This window comes from Lissotriton helveticus, chromosome 11 (genome assembly GCF_964261635.1).
Source record: "Lissotriton helveticus chromosome 11, aLisHel1.1, whole genome shotgun sequence".
NCBI classification, from domain to species: domain Eukaryota; kingdom Metazoa; phylum Chordata; class Amphibia; order Caudata; family Salamandridae; genus Lissotriton; species Lissotriton helveticus.
In genome coordinates this window covers 774,867,567-774,887,916 of record NC_136072.1, presented here as the reverse complement: position 1 = coordinate 774,887,916, position 20,350 = coordinate 774,867,567, and the positions used below count along the sequence as shown (strand labels likewise).

General features: G+C 48.6%; 1 protein-coding gene across 3 annotated transcripts in view; it reads right to left on the bottom strand.

Annotated features, from left to right (window-relative positions):
* The window catches only part of ANXA4 (annexin A4), a 145,988-nt gene that overhangs the window by 33,670 nt on the left and 91,968 nt on the right, over window positions 1-20,350 (bottom strand). For all 3 annotated transcript variants that reach the window (XR_013602492.1, XM_078666686.1, XM_078666687.1), the window contains exons 7-8: window positions 19,091-19,170; window positions 10,603-10,659 (exon numbers count right to left, since the gene is read on the bottom strand). Coding sequence is in view for 2 of the 3 variants with exons in the window: in XM_078666686.1 (XP_078522812.1) it covers window positions 10,603-10,659; window positions 19,091-19,170 (137 nt within the window). In the remaining variant the exon portion in view is untranslated. The remainder of the gene's footprint in view (window positions 1-10,602; window positions 10,660-19,090; window positions 19,171-20,350) is intronic.

Below are 20,350 nucleotides of genomic sequence, written 5' to 3'. Positions count from 1 at the left end.
AGTAGTCTAAAGAGGCTTTGTGCCCCAACTGGCACAGGGTTCTACTTGCTGGGGAGGAGGTAGATTTATAGATATTAACCCTGGATGAGAGAAGGCTTGTACAGACCCAGCTACTTGCGATTAATTAAATTAGGCCTTAAATGAGGGCATCCATGCTAGCCGGTAAACAGCACACACTTATGCCACAGTGGACTGATAAAGTGTTTTAGATGCAGTGTTCTCTGAAATGTAGTATAAAATAAGTCACTTTCCCGGCTTTAGAGTGCACCCAGGGTGTGTAGGTGTGGTGCAGCCGATGACACATGATGGGTGTATTTTGGGTATACTGAAAACTTAGTTTTAGTTATTGTTGAAGTCGATTCCCTCTGATGTGGGGGTTCTGTACTTTCCAGACTTATTGTGCTGTGTTAGGCAAACCGTGAGAGCCTGCTCAGTGCTAGTGAGAGCATTTGAACTCGCTACCGCGTGCAGGCTGAAAAAACGAAAGGTTAGTAAATCCTTTTGTTATTTGGGACAATAAGAGTGCAATTAGGAAGCATTAGGTTGTGTGGTAGAGAGGAATGCCTCTGTGCTGGAAATAAGATCTGGAGAGGGAAAAAAAAAAAAGTGTTCAATTTTTGTTGGTGGTTGCATGTAAATAGCACCAGCCCTCATTTTTGGGAGGACTTTTTCATCATCCGACTTGAGCAAGAGAGAAAAGTGGACAGAAAACCGTGACAAGGGGAAGAAAGAAGGGCCAAAAAACATGCAAGAGTGAACTAAAGAGATAGGATTGTAGAGGTTGGAAGAAATGCACAATAATCAATCAAGACGAAGCTACCTTGGCATTCAGCAGCATCGGACCACTATGAAAACATTTGGGACTCTGATCCTTTTGTAGAATGAATGTATATAGGCAATACCTGAGATTCAGCAAATCATCTAAACCCCCACCATTCAGCCCTACTCTGCTACTAGGAGAAGGGACGGTAGCCATTGTCCATGGGCAGCATGTCAGCTTGTAAAGGAGGTGTAGAGAGATCAGAAGCTGGCCGAGAGTACTGGGAGACGGCTTGGCACAGAGGGAGAGGGGGCTGGGAAGCAGTGCTCGGTGTCCCAGTGTGGTGGACAGGGCAACGCACGGCTGCAGCGACCAGCAAGTGGCCTGAAGAGGGTGTTACGGGGGGCTTCATCACCCGAGATCCCAGCCTGATCGGCCCAATAGGCCCCATACACCTGGACAGCGACCCGAAGGTTCTCGTGCTCACTGGGACGGCGGGAAGGGCCCGGCATCACAAAAGGTAGAAATAACAGGGCCGGATGCGCGATTCGTGATCCTGTGCTCTGACAACGCGGCGCCTGCAGGGGTTGAGGGCGGGGTGGCACAGAGACTTGGATCTGGGGTCTACTACCAGATTTGCCTGCCGGATTTGATTCAGGACTACTTTGGGAGACTAGGTGTGTGGCCTGACTACATACCTAAGAGCTGGTGCCTTTAACTGAAAGTACAGCTGGCAAGAGACCAGATAATGTGCTCAGGAGGACCCCATTGACAGACATAGGTTATAGTTGGCTCAGATGTCTTGGGAATACAGCTGGGGGACCGCACAGGCCACTGGATTCAGCTTGGCTCCTATGTAAGGAGAGCAACAGTCCGCTGCCTTCCCTAACATTCAGGGGTGCCAATTGACCGGGGTCAGAACTGGAGCTGCGGGTGCAGTGACTAACAGGACGCCTGGCCTGCCAAGATAGGGTCAGAAGCAGGCCACAACTAAGCTGTCCCCAGATCCCACGACTGTGGAGGGAAATTGCCAGTGTAGAGATCTCACCTGGGACATTTGGGCTCGGTTAGGTAATGGCGGGGCAACGATCCAGAGGGGGATTTGACAGGCTGACGGAAGGGGGGGGGGGGGCGGATAGGGTCCTAAGGCCAACTCCGAAGCAACTGGCCAAATTTGCCTGGACTAAGGCGGGTGACAAAAGTGAGCCACTACAAATGAGAAAGATGGGGTACATACTGTCCCTAAGCAGGGGACACAGCCAACGCTACATGATGGCATGGCGGCTATTAATGGAGTGCGTACCTCGCTGGATTCAGTCACAGTGGAAGTTTCCCTCATCAGGGCAGACTATCGAAAGATGGACGAGAAAGTCAAAGAGCTCAAAATAGTTACTAACGCTTTGCAAACGGATACGTCGGAGCTCCAAACGCAGATGGTCGAATTGCAAAAGAAACAGGAGTAAATGGCACAACAGCTTGATGACTATGAAGGTCGCGCTAGCTGTAACAATATACTCATTTTGGGAGTTCCGGAAAGGGCCGAGGGTTCAGCTGGGGACCTATATGTAGATAAACTAATCACCAGGCACCTCATACTCAAGACCTTGTCCAGTTACTTCTCGATTGAAAGGGCACACAGAGTGCCGGGAGGCAGGCCAAAACCTAGCCCCCCCCCCCCCCCCAAGACCCCTTATAGCCCAGGTATTCAACTACCCGGACAGGGACATTATTTTGCAGACGGCGAGATCCAGTCCCCCGCTGAACGTAGACAACAATGAAGTGACCTTTTTTCCAGACTTCACGGCTAAGGTTCAGGCCCAGGGTCGCAGCTTTCAGGCAATGAAAAAGGAACTTTACGACCGTGAAATAAAATATGCAATGCTATTTCCGGCGAAGCTGAGAGTGGATTCGGACGGGAAAACATGGTTCTGTGTGTCTCCAGAGGAAGCGTGGGTCTGGATGGAGCAGAGTGGGGAGCCAAAGAAGGGACCGCGCTGGAAGATCGGGCCAGCAGAGAGGTGACCGAACGGAAGCAACTGGAAGTGGCTCAGTGGAGAGAGATGGTCCAACGATGGAATAACAACCCCTTGTGGAAATGGAAGAGAGTTGATATCCCGCCGGAAGCGCAAGTATGGTGGGGGAGGGACAGGGTTCCTGGTACTAACTTGTGCAAGATATTGACGTTGGAAACTGGCGATTTGGTTACGAAATGCGGGACTAAATGAGGGTTCACCCAGGACTTGAGTAACCACAAACAGTGGATGGCCGGACTTACATAAATGTGATATGTACATGCGGGTATGGGGACTGACTAACCCGTGCATTTTCAGCATTTCAGGGTGGTAGAGAGGCACTCTGCCATGTTTAGGAGTGGGTAGTTCTAAATCCATGGGCAGGAGGGCAGGGAGGGGAGGAGATGGGTGGGGAAAAGGGGGTTTTCAATGGTTTGTTTTATTGGTTTGTAATGTGGTTGTTTGACCTCGAAATGTAATGGGGCCAAATCGAGGAGTAGACTCGCACAGCAGCGTTGGCTAATACGTGCTACCGATCCGTCTGAATTGATCCGCAATATTGGGAGTTGTAATATGGAAGGCTATGGAGGGGAGGGATAGAGATCAAGTACTTTCTTTCCTAACCTGGAATGTTAATGGAGTAGACGACAAGAAAAAGGGGGATAGTGCAACAACAGCTAAAGAGCATTCACCGGCCAGTTTTGTTGCAAGAAACACACCTGGTGGGTCAGAAAAGCAAGGCCCTCACCAGATGGGGGTACAAATTCTTGGTTCATGCAGACTATACCACTGGCTCAAAGGGGACAGCAATTCTGGCAAGAAGAAGCACACCCCTTATTGTACACAAGACGTGGACTGATCCGGGGAGGGAAGGATTTCAGGGGTGGAGGCTCAGTGTGAAGGGAGAGACAACATAATTTCTGTTTACTTGCTGCCGGCATTGGGGAAAGCATCCCTGGCAGACCTCGGACGCCTGCTGACGGGACTCCAGGCAGGCTCATTAATCATGGGTGGGGATTACAATATGACACTGGACGACATGACCCACAGACACCCGCCATGGACGAGAGCAAAGTTAAATGGGCTAATGGCTGAATTTATGATGGCACTGGATCTGACCGATGTAGGACAAGCGCTCCAACCCACTGACAAATCATTCACGTATTTTTCTAATATACATCAAAGTTTCTCTTATCAACTATTTCCTGACACATTCGGCCTCGATAGGGAATTTCAGACAGCTCCGGGTTCTGCCTAGAGGTATATCAAACCACTCCCCAGTTTGGGTAGAATTAACACATTGGGAACGGTAGGCACGCACCACCATTGTCCTTAACACATGGCTCCTACACATAACCGACATAAGGGAGGAACTCCGTACGTAAACAGAACTATTTCACAGAGAATGTGAGCTCGGTTGACTCTGCGCAAACAATCTGGGAAGCATACAAAGTGGTCTTGAAAGGGCAAGCCTGGTCCTTAAAAACTGGATACATTAACAGGAAGCGCGAGCTCCTGGTTCAGGTGGAGGAGGACCTCCTGGAACTGGAACGAGAACATGCACGTGATCCCTACACCAGTCATAGACTTCTACTGAAACAAGATGAGTACCGAATCAAGACTAGGGAACATATGATGGCTAAGTATCGCAACACCCAGCATAGAATGTACGAAATGAGAGACAGGGCAGGTAAAACCCTGGCGTGGCTGGAGACTAGACCAAGGAATGAGGTGGGTGCCTAGATTGACAAAGCCAGGGGGTGCAACAGTTACCCATCGAAGGGAAATAGCAGAGGTATTCGCAGATCACCTGGAAGAGGTGTATTCCCCTTCTACTGGATACACGGCCGAAGATTCGCGTCAGCTCCTCATGGACAGCGATGTGCCGGTCCTCTCGGATGTGGATAGTGACATTTTAGATGTGGACCTAGCGAACGAAGAGATTAGTAAGGCCATAGGACAGATTAAATCCAGGAAAGTGATGGGGCCAAATGGACTGCCCATTGATTATTTAAAACCACTGCCTCTCGGACTGTGCAACATCTATGGGCCATGTATGAGGAAAGCTTAGAGATGGGTAGGCTGCCTGCGGACCAACGGTTGGCTACCATTGTAGTTATTCATATGCCGGGGAAACCAGTGGATAGCTGTGGCTCCTATAGGCCTATTTTGCAGATTAATGTGGAACCCAAAATACTGGCAAAAGTCCTGGCTAATCGGCTTGCGACGGTTTTTTTCTCACTGGTCCATTGGGATCAATCCGGGTTTTATGCCAGGGAGAAACACGGCCATTAACATACAGCAGTTACACAATGTGTTGGCATGTAGGGAATATATTGCGGAAGACGCAGTGGTTTTGTATCTGGATGCCTCTGTGGCATTGGACTCAATAGAATGGCCATATTTGTTCGCAGTCTTAGAGAAGGTGGGATTAAGCCCTAAATTCATAGCTTGGGTGAAACTGCTATACAGGGACAAGTGAGGGTCAGCAATTACACGTCCCGGACATTCAAGTTAAAAAGAGGTACCAGACAGGGGTGTCCCTTATCCCCGCTGATATTTTCTCTCATGTTGGAACCCCTTGAGGTATGGGTGCGACGAGATGTGATGGTGCGGGGGCTGCCTTGTGGTATGGGTGCGACGAGATGCGATGGTGCGGGGGCTGCGGTGGGCCGGTGATGTGGAAGACCGAATATCCCTGTATGCTGATGACATACTGTTATATCGAGCCTCCCCGTACAAGTCTATACGTGTAGTGCTTGACAACTTCACAAATTTGGGGAAATATTCGGTGTATGCGATTAACAGGCATAAGTCGGTGCTGTTTGTGCTGCGGGGCCAGGTCCCTCGGCTCCCGGTTGACTGTACCATAGGAGGTGGCGGAAGTCACATCGGATCCGGTTCTTTATAGCTCCAGTTTGGCTCCCCCACTTGCTCAATTACGCACTGACATGAAGCACTGGCGGTCCCTGCCTCTTTCATTGATAGGTCAAGCTGCCCTCTTTAAAATGTTGGATCTCCCTCATTTTTTTGTACATTCTCCATAATTGCCCGCACAGAGTCCCGGATTCTTATTTTAAAGCAGTAGAGAGTGCGCTCTGCACGTTGTTGTGGGATGGCAGGGCCCCCAGGGTAGCAATGAAGAAACTAACAAAAGGCTGGTATGACGGAGGTATAGCACTGCCTGACCTGCAAATCTATTATTGGGTGGCTCAGCTGGTGACTATCAACCATTGGCTGTATCACCCCCTCACTGACCCGGCATACGCTCTTGATAGATACCAAAGAGATCGCTCCAGTTACCTTGGGTCCTTCTATTCAAGGGATAGGAAGAAGAAACGGAAATATTTCGGGCGCACATCACATACACTAGAAATATGGCACATAGCAAATTCTCATCTGGGATGGGCGGGCGTTCTCTAGAGCAACGCCATTGTGGTATACCCAGAAGCTGGGAATGCTATGCCATCTGCCGGGGTTCGACAAATGGGTCCTGATAGGTATTTCAGCAGTAAAAGTGATGAAGCAAAGCTTCGCATATTTTGCGGCTTGCCGAAGTCAAAAACCTCATTTATGTGTAATACGGTAACAAGTGTATGTTCTACTAACATTTATGTTTAGTTTGGATAAGGATCGTGAAGCTTGCACATGTGTTTTACTAAAATAATTTACTCGAGTCATCTAAAATGGCCGCCGCTTGTATTTAGTTACTGCGCATGCGTCAGCCACACTCACGTGTCCTGACGCGTCTGCAGAAGTGGAGGGAAAGTTATGCGCATGCGTAATTCATAGCTGTGCTTATCATGTGGTACTGCTCGTGCCACTGCTCTTGTGACTGTATCAATGTGGCTAACATTTAAACGCAATAGTTTTATTTCTTGATGATGAGTTAAAAGTATAAATCCTGTGATGTGTTTTCATAATGACATTACTATGTATTAATTTGTTTTCGCTTACTTTTCATGTACCGCGGGGAATGGGGTTTTGTCTGTGCCGAGAACCATCTTGGAGGTCCCTCTGCGCCTGCGCGACTTGCCGAGGCATGACAGACCTTGACTGATGGAGCAAGATGCTCCTGAGAAACGACCCGAAAACTCGGCTGAACCAATCATATGTGCTCACAGAGCAACAATGTTAAAGTTACCATTGTATTTCTGCACCAGTTCTCATGAGAACCCCAATCTAGTTAGGCGGTACCCTATTATGCAAATGTAGGCTTGAAACACTATGTCGTGATTGGTGTGTTACCCAAATCCTACCTTAGGACCAATCGAAATTAAGGGATTCTGACACTTTGCAACATTGGGGGGTGGTACACTGTCCCCAAACTGTATATCTACCCTGGGTTCACCTAGTGAACCGTCCGACTTGTCTGGTTTAGCTGACCTGTCACTGACCCAACGCACTCAATAGGTGACTGAAGATACAGAGCGCTGCGAAGCACTCTGTCCGAATTTGACCATAGACTGAGGTTCTACTGAACCTTAAAGTGCTGGCAAAGCACTTAGCTGGGAGTTCGCTGACCCAATCGGGGTCTTGATCGATAGCTGCAGAGCGGGTGGAGCGCAGGCGTTGCTTCCGAACTGTGGGTTCCGGTCCTGTCCTGAAGAGGGTCCTGTCGGTTTGCTGTCCTGTCTTGAGGGTCCTGTCCTGACTCCTATTCCGAGGGTATCCTGTTCTGTCCTGGGTGTCCATTCTGCACCTGCTGTCCTTTGAGGGGTATCCTTCCTTGAGGGTTTCCTGTCCTTAACTGACCCGTGGCCCGGGTTTGGTTTCCACACCTTTCTAGGTAAATATTGCTCTGAAACTCTTAAATCTTGCACCTTCTGAATTTCTAACTTTTGCTTTAATAAAGTTCATCATTGCATATGTTATATTTTCCATGCCTTTCCGCAACTATTGAAAATCAATTACATATTTTTCAAAGGTTTGTTCCTATGTCTTCTCACTGGTTAAAAATTATATTTTGCATTGCAGTTTGTAATTTTCTGATATGGTCTAGAACTTCATTGCCTAGATTGTTCAAAGGCCCATTCACCTTAAGTGAAGCGTGTTACTCTTTATAGGCCCTCCCATAGTTATTCATGCATAAACTGTCCATGCTTAAACATTTCTGAGATTTTATAGTATTTTCCATCTGCATTTCATATTACATTTGAATGAGTACCCTGTCATTATTTCTTTATGCCTATATAATTTACGTTATCTTGGTTATTGATTGCCTTACTTTACTGTACCTCATGCAAGAAAATAATGAATTTTAGATAAACATTTTAAAACTTCCAGTTGTCCGTGGTCATTTAAACAGTATTTGAATGTTATTGTTTGGGTTTGTATTTTGCTGCCTTTCTTTTACAGCTAGCTCCCTGATTCATTGTGGTCATTAGGTACCCGCATCGGTGGATGGTAAGTTGGGTGCATTGAAAATTATTAGCAGGGAACACACACACATCAACTTGGTAGAGCTCGTGAAGTCACCTGATTAATGTATATGGTGATTGGAAAGTATATGGGCCCTGAAGCCGGAAACGGCGAAAACTATTGGTCGGGTGGCCTCGCGCGCTCTATCAAAAGAACTGGTGAAAGAGGATCTATACTTACATTTGGGGACCTTCAGTCAATACCACCTGACCCAGGGGGAAGTATACAGGTACTTGCAAATGCGACACGCACTCCAGGCGGCATTTCCGACCCGTACGGACATACCGGAGTCGTCGCCATTGGAGGATCGCTTGATGGATGGGCCACTACTCTCCAAGGCTATAACTCTTACATATAAAAAATTGAGTAATAACTTACCAGATACCTTTCAAAAGCTTAGAGAGCGGTGGCAGGATGACCTGGGCCCGATTTGTGAAGAGGATTGGCAACTAGTTCTTATGTCTCCCATGGAAGCAGCCATCACACTTGGATATAGGCTTATACAGCTTAGGATACTGCATCGATCATACATGACAGGAAAGACTTTGGCAAAACTGTGATCCAGGCCTGACTACCTTTGCTTGCGGGGCTGCAGACAACAGGCTACCTTTTATCATACTCTCTGGAGTTGCCCAGCCATACGTAGCCTTTGGGAGGAAGCCTCGAATCCTATGCAGACAGCTTTAGGAAAGGAGGTAGCTCTGACTCCACAACTGGGGCTGCCAAACATATGGGCTGCAACTGACTCACTGACATCGAACAGCAATTCATAACATTAGGGTACACGATGGTTAAACGGGAGCTGGCGAAGGGATGGGGGGCTAATCCGCCCTCCACTACCATGTGGGCGAAAGAGCTGGACAGGTGCATGCTGGCAGAGATTGTGGTCTTTGTAGCAAGGGGTTGCCCCAAAAAAATGGGATCGGAAATGGTCGAAGTGAAATGTATATTGTGGAGATATCCGTTTGTCCCCTATGGTAGAACTGGAAATGCGCAGAAATATGGATCGAGATGAAATGTTTGATGTATATCTTAGGCCGATATATAGTATGTACATGGAATGATGTGAATAACTTGAAACTTGTCGTTCAATATTCTTTGTACGGCCGTCATTAAAACCAATACAAATATTTTTTTCAAAAGAAAAAAAAAAACGAAATCCATACGGGGGAAGGCTAGATGTGTAGGGAGTTTGGTTTCTGTGGTCAGGCACATGATGGTCCTGTGTTGTCCCTGATGCAAGGGAATACCTCAAAGAATGGCGAGGAGGATTAGGGGCTTTACTTGTTTTAATCTAAAACCCTGAGCTATGGCAAGGAGAAAACACATTACCCCATCAGGTGTTTTATACATTGTATCATATGTATGTGTAACGAAATTACAAACTAATCAAAACCCACAGTGAAACGGTAGCATTAAATTCTCGGTGAGACTAAACTGATTTACTGCACATGGCCAAAGCTGGAAGGCAACGCTCCCAAAGAATGCGCCCTCAAATCGTAACAGCTTTGTAAGAGGCAATAAGTGATTTATTACTAAAGCAAGGTAGTGCAGTTAAGAAACGGATCAAGGTTCCGTGAAGGAATGCGGGGCACTGAAAATTAAACCGGATTTTGGGGTAAAAAAAACAAACTTTTTTTTTTCAACGCAATGACAGCTGAAGTAGAGATGCGAGCGCTGAGGGTTGTGAGAAAATGATAGGTTGCATAATTCGAGATAGACTGCAGAGGAGACAGAGCATAGGCAGGACCACTTAAGGAGAGGAGTAACTAAGGAAGGAAAGGACAGAATGAAAAGTGAGAAAGGGATAAATATGCGAACATTGTAAAACTAGTAATGGCAAGTGTGCGGGACAGAAAAAAATAAATAGGTAGTGAATCAATGTGAAAGTTTAGAGATGAAACCTTGATTTTGGCCAGAGGTAGAGAGAAAGTGGGAAACAGCTGTTAACATAGAGCATTTGAAGAAGCCATTTGAAGGCGGCCCACTATGTAATCACGCTCTACTCTGCTTCCAAGCCGTGTAGGAAGTACAACAAGACTAGATATGGCTGCTGTTTTTTTTAATTTTTTTTTTTTTTTTATTCGGAGGCATCTCCCTCCACCAGCCCATTCCCCAACCCCCAACCCATCCCTCCTGCCCACATACAGCCAGAGTGGTATTGTTTGGAACATTGGGCCACCTGAGCTCCAGCACAGTTTCCAGCCATGACAAAGGTGCAGCAGAGATGGGCGCGACAGGCACACAAGACTCAACGGGCATGAAGCCAAAACCTTACTGTGAGCTAAAGCAAGCTGCTGAACAACATTAAAAAAAAAAAAAAAAAAGGGAGAGAGGACTGATGACAGACTGCACGAAGGAGACATGACAGGTGGTGAAATGTTCATGAAGGGATACACTCAGACAGACCTGGGCATCCTTCTTGGCCAGCGAGTCGTCCACATTCGAGCCGGTGTCTCTTCCGCCCTGTGGGGAAAACGGATACAATCAGCAGTGTGTCAGTGGCTGCACCCCTGGGATCCTTTTGGAGGACAGGGCAGTCACAGCTTGTGCAACCGACACTCCTGTAGAAGCCATTTCTGGCCCACTGAGCCATTCGCACTGAAACAGACACCCATGGGAAGGGGCAATACCACAGCTTACTTGGGTTACAGGATCAATTCACAACCAGTCTGCTTGCCTCTTCTAGGGAATTAAAACCACACTAAAATCTACAGGCACTTTAAATATGTTACCATTCTTTTACTCGTATGCTACATGCATTTCTACCAGTGTAAAAAAAAAACTCAACGCGACACCCTTCTTCACACAGAACATTTATATTGACACAAAGGATAAAACTATAAAAGTGTGAATATAGAATTACATTTTATGATAACGTTATTAGGAATACAACTATTTCATTCTAGTTTTAATTTGTATGGCGCAGCTAATCATCCCCAGAGGGATCTCTCGGCGCCTGAAAAGGGGACACCAAATAGGCAGTAGAGTCTAAAACACCCAGATCTCTTAAATGGGGCATGATGTGACATTTGGATACGAAAGGTTATCCTCACAACCCATATGCAAATACTGATAGGAGAATAGGGCAGTCAATTTATTAACCTCTGGAAGGCAGACTCAGTCCAGCTGGTGGAATTCAACCTGCCCACTAGTGCAGGCACTCAACCTAAACAGGTCATTGAGTGCCTGCACTAACCAGCCGAGCTAGCTTACCAGCTGTTGGACCCAGCAGTCAAGTGTTATCCTTCCTTTAAGGTGTCATTGTTCCTGGGATCTTCGACCCAACCAGGGCTCTAAATGGATAGTATTGGTGAGAGTAGGGATAGTGGGGTGTGGGATCCCAGTTCTAGAAAGGTGTAAAAGCTAGCAGTGACATACAGATTACTGGTGGTGGCGTTCGCTATAGCATAGACTGGAGCCCAACAACTCGGGCTGTATGTCCAACTTCTGCTTCAATCCAGCATTTATCTATTGCCAAGTGTTCACATTTTGACAGCCAACAGAACTGGCGCACATCGAAATCAGGTAGCTAGCAGAGGATCACACAATATGGGCAAGGTAGGTTCAGAACCCTGCGGTGATGGAATAACAGTTGGCACATCTATGCAGCCAAGAGGGTCTTTTTAGTGGAGTTTTACAATTGGCTTAAAGTTTTTCTAAATTAAAAGTTATTACATATTACAAGTTGCTGTTTCAGTGAAAGTTATCAGCTGCTCAGGTGCGTTGGACTTCACTGAGCATTCCGATGTGGTTAGAAAAGTCCACACGCTGGACTGATATAAACAAAATTGAAAACTTAACTCTCAGCTATGCTAGCTGGAATATATATGGCCCCATTACGATAAATATTTCAGCTTGTGGCAATTCTTGAATGGAGGATTGCATATACAAACCGCAAGCTGGCAAATCTGAACTTACAGTTCCCCATGCCCTTTACATCCATGGGCAAAAATAATGAATATGCTACTTACCAGTATGCATCTGTTCTTGGCATGTAGGGCTGCTAACATTCATATCTAGTGCATAGATCGCCCCCTAGTGTTGGGTCCGGATGATTGCACATTGTTGTCCTGGAAGAGTCGAAGTATCACGAGATAGGTGGCTCCTCCCCTGGACTACAGTGCGCATGGGCATCGACTCCATCCCCAGATTGTTTTTAGCCATTGTGGCAGAGATGGAGTGAAACAGTGTACAGGATGTCCATGCTAATGATGAATGCAAGAGAGTGTCTGCAGCCGCTACGGGCACCGGGGAGGAGGGCGGGCGATATGAATGTTAGCAGCCCTACATGCCAAGAACAGATGCATACTGGTAAGTAGCATATTCAGTTCGAGGCATGTGGGCTGCTAAATTCATATCTAGTGCATAGAATACACAGCAGTCCCTCCATTAAGGGCGGTTGCCCGTGCCAGCTGCAGAAGCTTGAAAAAGTGTCTTCAGAACAGCCTGTCCTACAGCTGCTTGGAATGCACATCTACGCAATAATGCTTGGTAAATGTGTGTGGTGTAGACCACATGGCTGCTCTACAAATGTCTTCTAAAGGAATGTTCCCCAGGAAAGCCATGGAGGCCCCCAATTTGCGTGTGGAGTGCGCCCTTGGGGGTATTGTTAAAGTGCGTTTAGCCTTTTGATAACAGATTTGAATGCATTTAACAATCCATCTGGCTATTCCTGCTTTGGAAATGGGGTTGCCTTTGTGTTGTGCTGAGAAGGCAACAAAAAGTTGTTGTGTCTTCCTAAAGGGTTGTGTTCTGTCAATGTAGTACATTAGCGCCCTCCGAACGTCTAATGTATGAAGCATTCTTTCTGCTACCGTTTGCAGGTTTTGGAAAAATGCAGGCAGGTCAATAGTTTGGTTGATATGAAACTGACACCACCTTTGGAAGGAATTTGGGGTTAGTGCGGAGCACTACCCTGTTAGAGTGTATTTGGATGAATGGCTCTTGGATTGTGAGCGCTTGCAGCTCACTAACACTTCTGAGCGACGTGATAGCAATGAGAAAAGCCACTTTCCACGTTAGAAACTGAAGTTCGCAGGAGTGCAGTGGCTCGAAAGGTGGGCCCATCAGCCTAGTGAGGACCACATTGAGGTTCCACACAGGAGCTGGTGGAGTTCTAGGAGGGATGACTCGTTTCAGTCTCTCTAGGAAGGCTTTAATGGCAGGCACCCTGAAAACAGAGGTGCTGCCTATTCTGGAGGTAAGCCGCTATGGCGGATAAATGTATCCGAATGGAAGCGTACGCCAGATTGCATTTGTAAAGATGTAACAAATAGCAGATGATGTTAGGAATGGATGCATCTAGCGGGTTGATATTGTTGTCTGTACAGTAAATGACAAACCGCTTCCATTTTGCAGCATAGCAAGCTCTGGTCGTGGGCTTCCTTGCCTCCCGGATGATGTCCATGCATTCAGGAGGCAGGTTGAGGTAGCCAAATTCTAATACCTCAGGAGCCAGATCGCCAGATTGAGCTGTTGCGGATCTGGATGCTGAATGTCGCCATGGCTCTGCGTCAAGAGGCTGGGTGTGAGATGCAGCCTTTGATGCGGTACCACGGAAAGTTCTAGAAACGTGGTGTACCATGGTTGGCGTGCCCATGTTGGAGCAACTAGGATGAGAGTCATCGAGTGTTGCTTTAGCTTTCTTGCCACCAGCGGAATGAGAGGCGCTGGGTGAAAAGCGTACGCAAATTTGCCTGACCAGTTCATCCATATCGCATTCCCCTGCGATTGCGGATGAGGGAACCTGGCGGCAAAGCTTTGGCATTTTGCGTTTTCCCTTGTGGCAAACAGGTCTATCTGTGGATGACCCCACTGCTGGAAGTACGGGTGGAGCACTGATGGATGAATCTCCCACTCGTGCATTTGATGGCTGTACCTGCTGAGCAGATCCGCCATCTGATTGTCCTTGCCGGGGAGGTGTTCTGCCATGAGGAAAATGTTCCTCTGAATGGCCCACTTCCACATGCTCTGAGCCAGGTGAGACAGCTGTGGTGAGTGAGTACCTCCTTGCTTTTGGATGTAGTACATGGCTGTCATGTTGTCCGTCCGGATCAACACGACTTTGTTGCACAAATGTACCTTGAAGGACTTCATCGCCATGAAGATTGCCATCAATTCCAGGTAGTTGATGTGCAACTTCTGTTGTTGAGTGGACCACAGTCCCTGCACAGTGTAGTGGAGCACATGAGCTCCCCACCCTTGGAGAGAAGCATCCGTCGTCAGGATAATCTGTGGCACCGGCTCTTGGAACGGTCATCCCTTGCAAAGGTTGTGTGGATTCCACCAATGCAGAGAGTTGTATGCCCGACCGGTCACCAACACTAGGTCCATCAGTTGTCCCCGAGCCTGTGTCCACTGATTTGCCAAGCATTCTTGGAGAGGACGCATGTGCAACCTCGCGTGCAGGACTATGAAAATGCAGGAGGCCATCATGCCTATCAACTGCATGAACACTCTCGCTGGTAGGGAGTGTTGCGGTCTGAACCGTTGGATTAGTGACTGGATGCTGTTGATCCTGGCTGGGTTTGGCTGAGCCATAGCAGTCAGGGTGTTTATTGTCACGCCTAGATACTGCCGTACGTGGGCCGGTTGAAGGTGCGACTTTGGGTAGTTTAGCGAGAATCCCAGACTGTGAAGGAGGTGAATAGTGTGGGACATATCCGCGGCGCATTGTATGTCCGACTTCGCTTGAACAAGCCAGTCGTCTAGGTAGGGGTAGACATGTATGTTCTGCCGTCTGAGGTGCGCCGCTACTGTCGCCAGACACTTTGTAAACACTCTGGGGGCAGTAGTCACCCCGAAGGGTAGGACTTTGAACTGATAGTGTTTGTTTTGAATGGTGAACCTGAGGTACTGTGGGATGGGTGGAGTGGGATGTGGAAGTAAGCATCCTTGAGGTCCAAGGTTGCCAGGAAGTCCCCTTGGTTTAGCAGGGGAAGAATTTGTTGCAGTGTCAGCATGTGAAAGTGTTCTGACAGTATATACATGTTGAGGGGGCGTAGATCCAGAATAGGTCTGAGGGATCCGTCCTTTTTTGGGATGAGGAAGTACAGGGAATAGACCCCTGTGCCTTCCTCCTCCATTGGTACGAGCTCTATTGCGCCTTTTTGCAGCATTACCAAGACCTCCTGCTGCAATAAGTGCAAGTGCTCTGCCGACATAGGACGGTGTCTTTGTGGAATGTTGGGAGGAGTGGATGTTAACTCCAAACAATAACCGTATTGGATCAGTTTTCTCACCCACCTGTCTGTGGTGATGGATGTCCAGACTGGCAGGAACTGCAGGAGTCTCCCCCCCGACAGGTGTTGGATGGTCGGGGGGCAGTGACAGAGAGTCACTGTTTATTGGCGGCAGAGGAACGGGAGTTGTTGTTCCCTCTGCCCTTGGCACGGTTACCTCTGTAACCCCCTCTACCTTGCTTGGGGTAGGAGGATTGTGCACCACCCTTTGTAAATTGTGATTGTTGACCCAAGTGTCCTCTGGTAACACCACGCGCTCCTGAGCGACGAAAAGTGTTTCCTCTGAATTGTTGGGACTGAAGTGCCCCCATGGACTTAGCAGTCTCGTTGTCCTTTTTAATCTTTTCAAGTGTGGTGTCTACATCTGGGCCAACCAGTCTGTCAGGATTGACGGGCTGGTTGAGGATTGTAGTTTGGATGTCAGGCTTAAATCCAGATATACGAAGCCAAGCTTGTCGTCTTAGCATGACGCTAGTGTTAATCCCCCTAGCCGCCGTGTCTGCCACATCAAGCGCACACTTTATTGCAGCGTTTGATATAAGCTTCCCCTCTTGTATGAGCATTTCGGCTGCTTCTTTATACTCATCAGGTAGATGTTGAAGGAGCTGTTCTAAGGTGTCGTAATGCGCCCTATCGTAACGCGCCAATAGTGCCTGTGTGTTCGCTATACGCCATACATTGGCAGCCTGCGCAGCCACCCTCTTGCCGGATGCCTCAAGCACTTTCGACTCCTTGTCAGGGGGAGGAGCGTCACCCGTAGTTTGGGAGTTTGCCCTCTTGCGGGCATTGGCGACCACCAACGAGTCTAGAGGCAACTGTCCTCGAATATATGCAGGATCCCCAGGTGCTGGCCTGTATTTTTTTCCGATACGTGGGTTCACCACTCTTGCCCTGGAAGGTTCCTTAAAGATCTCTGGGGCATGTCTAAGGACACCTTTGAGCATAGGAAGTATTTTAACAGTTCTTTCTGAGACAGAGAAAGTGTTAAACAAAAAGTCTTCCTCCACCGGGTCAGCATGCATGTCTACATCATGATTTGCTGCTGCCCGTTCGATTAAAGCATTAAATGCTGCAGAATCCTCAGTTGGAGATGTACGGGCCCCAAAACCTTATGATCTTGTACCACCTGCTGTCCACCTTGGTCCCCAGTGTCGTCATATGTGTCCTGCTGAACATCAGGGTCATTGTCCACTGGGAAATTGTATTGGTAGTCTTCCTCATCATCCTCTCCCCCTGATTGGTTTGGGGAAGGTGATGGACTCCTTCTTGGTGGTGGTAGAATGGGCTCAAGAAGGGCAGGACTGTCCAGTGCGGTCCTCTTTTTCTTCAGTGGAAAAACATGATTCCAGTGGTTGGGAAGTGGTCTTTCCTTTGTAAATGGTCAGTTTACCTGGTTGGGCATCGATGCAATGCTCTGATTGGTCATCTGAGGCTTGAAGCGCCGAAGGAGCCGAAGTCTGTGGCACCGATCTAGGTGCAAACGCCTTTGGTGGCACCTTTGGTGGAAGAGTGTAAAGCAGCTTGGCTGATGACTTCTGAGGAGCGTCCACCTCCTTTTGGAGCCGACGGCGTGGGAGCCGTCGTCGACAAAGCTTTTTCCCGAATCCGTTTCAGGGAGTCGGTGACCTGCGCGGTGAAGGAGGCGGAGGGTGTGGTAGCCGACGGCCGGTGGCGTCGGAGTCCCTCGGTGTCGACGGTATGTGCGTCGACGAATCTTCAGCCGCATTGTGGCGCGGGTCCTTTGTAGACTTTGGCGCCGACGCCGGTGCTGCAGAGTCGACATCTTTGTGGCAATGCGAAGTGCGTGCGGCCTTCGGTTCGTGGCTTGTAGTCGACTTTTGTTCGACTGGGCGTTTAGTCGGCTGCGCCGTAGGAGCGTCTGAAGGCGTGTGCACCGACTTCGACGACCGTGCCGGAGCAACAGAGTCCGACTCTTGATGGACGGCCTTCTTGGAGGACGAGTCCTTGTGCACCTTGTGCGGCGCTGCCGTCTCGACAGCCTTCTTCGACTTCTGTGGGCCGGAGGTGGACGGAGCCGATTTCGAAATAGTTTGCCGGACGTCGTCCGTTTTTGGTGTTGTCGCGTCTGGTAGTTTCGTTTTCGATTTTGCCTGGACGTCGGCCATTTTGTCTTGTCGAAGCCGTGTGTTCCGGTTTCGATTTCGGCTGGACGTCGGCCATCTTAGGTGCCGTAGAGACCGAAGGTTTCGGTTTCGATACGGTTAATGGCGGCTCCGCTTGAGTGTCTGTGGCCGGGCGAGAAGGCGGGGCCGGGGATAGCGGTGCGGGGTCGTGGGTAAGGCCGAGTGGCGATCCCGTGACCTGAGCCTGAACCATATAGACTTCGGGGCATAGCTCTTCCTCCGAGCTATCTTCCGCGGCCCCATAAACTTCTTCGTTGTCCCCTACCTCCTCGACGTATTCAGTGTCCTGGCCGTGCCCTTCGACGTGTTCCTCGGCATCGGACTGGACCTCCGTCGTCTGAGGCGAAATTTGGAGATGATGGCTACTGCCTTCCACCGCGGGGTCGTCGAATATGTCGTCGGGTGCCGGTGCCGCTCGCTGGGCCTCGAGGCGCGCCGCACGCCGATGCTGGAGCGTCTTTGACATGAATTGAGAGCAGGCCATACAGTTGTCTTCGTTGTGGTCCGGTGACAGGCATTTGTTACAGACCGGATGCACATCGATGTGTGGATATTTGGATCCACAGATGGGGCAGTATTTAAATGGGCTCCGCTCCATGGTAATGTTGTCGGGTCTTCCCGCGACGAGAGGGCCTCGATGTCTGAAGAGTAACTTGACTCCGTTGAGTACCGGCTCCGAGAGTCGGACGACGCTCGAGACCGTGCGCAAACAATACCGACGCTGGTAACAAAGGCCTTTTGGCCTTAAGAACAAAGGCTATCTGTTCCGACACGGAGACGTCGAGAACCACATCCGAACCCAATGGCGGAAAAAAACAATCTGGGGATGGAGTCGATGCCCATGCGCACTGTAGTCCAGGGGAGGAGCCACCTATCTCGTGATACTTTGAAGACTCTTCCAGGACAACAATGTGCAATCATCCGGACCCAACACTAGGCAGCGATCTATGCACTAGATATGAATTTAGCAGCCCACATGCCTCGAACCTGCTGTGTAGAAGTGACAGTGAGGTGCCCTCTCCTCCTGGATCCTCTGGATACAATGGGTGGGTCCCCGAGACCTCACACACCGATAACTCTATAACCCAGCAGACGAAAGATCAACAAAAATCTGGACCTATCCTGGGCTCCTCGGTGGCGTTTTATCCTTCCAGAAATAAAATTACAGTACCAAGAGTAGTGACCCTTATTTTCACAGGGCACGCCCACGGAAATTAGTCTGTCCAGAGAGCCAGGAAATCTGGTCACCCCATTGGGTACCATCCACACTGACATGAACTGGCCGGCATTTAACTGCGTAAAGAAGCAAGCAGAGAAACAAAATATAGAAAAAACCTGCAAATTCTGACAGCTGTCAAAAGAAACCCCCCACAAATGTATGAAGCTAATCATTTCAAACAAATTAAGGTTTACAGCAGCACTTTTTTTTTTAAGGCAAGGAAGCAGAATACCCACCTCCCCGCCCTACATCTACAAAGTAACAGCCATAGGACACGTGGATGAACTTACTGCTGACAAGGACACCAGGACCCTCTGGAACATGCCGGATGTGTCGGAGCAAATATCATCCTCCAGACTCTTTCCGTATTCTGCAAAGAGAATTGTAACAAGTATGAATGCATTGGTGTCTATATGTGATCTTCGAACGGGGTGCAATAATAAACGCAGCAGCGCACCCAAGGCTGGCCACTAGCACCAAGAGAGTAAGAGAGATACTGATCTCGAGCTGCCTCATTTTGATGGAAGCAGCTTAGCAATTCGGTTTCACCCCTGCCATTTAGATCATGCATTTATAATGTGAAACAGAAAACTACTAGTAGAAGAGCAGAATGAAAGAATGAAAGGTGTAGTGCTTAAACCATTCACAAAGACCAGGCAGGAAACTAAAACCAGCCAGAATGAAAATGTGCAAACCAGCCCCACGCTGCAGGAGGCCACGAGTTAGATGTGGTCCTGGGTGCATGGCATCTATCCTGGCCTGAAGCAATCCCCTAGCCTGCAGCCTATGGGTAGAACTAGAGTGGCATAATGGCCTGTCCTGCACATATATTAACTTCCAACATCAAACAGCATAAGCAGGAACGGACAACAAAAAAAACACCCTGGCAAAAATGCTCAAACCCATTGGCGTAGAAAGGGGGTGCTGTGGGTCCCGTCCGTCCCTGGTGTCACATAGAGGGGGGGGGGGGGGTGGAGGGTGACAAATTGGCAAAAATATGGGGTTTAAACACATTTTTGCCATTTTGTCAAGCCGGGGGTGATCAGAAATTTTCTGCACCGGGTACCACCTGACCTCGCTACGCCACTGCTCAAACCAGCCCTGCTTCCTTCAATTCATCATGTTCTCTCTCTCTCCCCCTTTCCATACATTCTCTGTCTCTCGACTAACTCTCTACCTCCTGTGTTAGCGTTCTCTACCTTCCTCTCTTTCTTCTGAAGCCTCTGAATGCAGGACTCAATTAACTTTGGGAAGCGAAGGAAAGTGACGGAGGCTCCAGGAGCAGCCCTGGGCTTCCAAAACTGGCTGTCATGGGCTCCAACCCACTGGGGAAATGACCAGTGGAATAAAAGGCCTGTCCGGCCCTGAGCTTGAGATTGCACAAACAAAACAGACAGGGTGAGTGGTGCAGGATTGCATGTGGTGAGCTGAAGGGGAAGAGGTGTAGTACCTCAGCAAGGCAGTGTAGCTGTGACGAAGTTAGCATGAGGACTACCATTTTGACAGAAATAAACCTACTCCAGTGTGCGTTACAGTCTTTAAGCAACAAA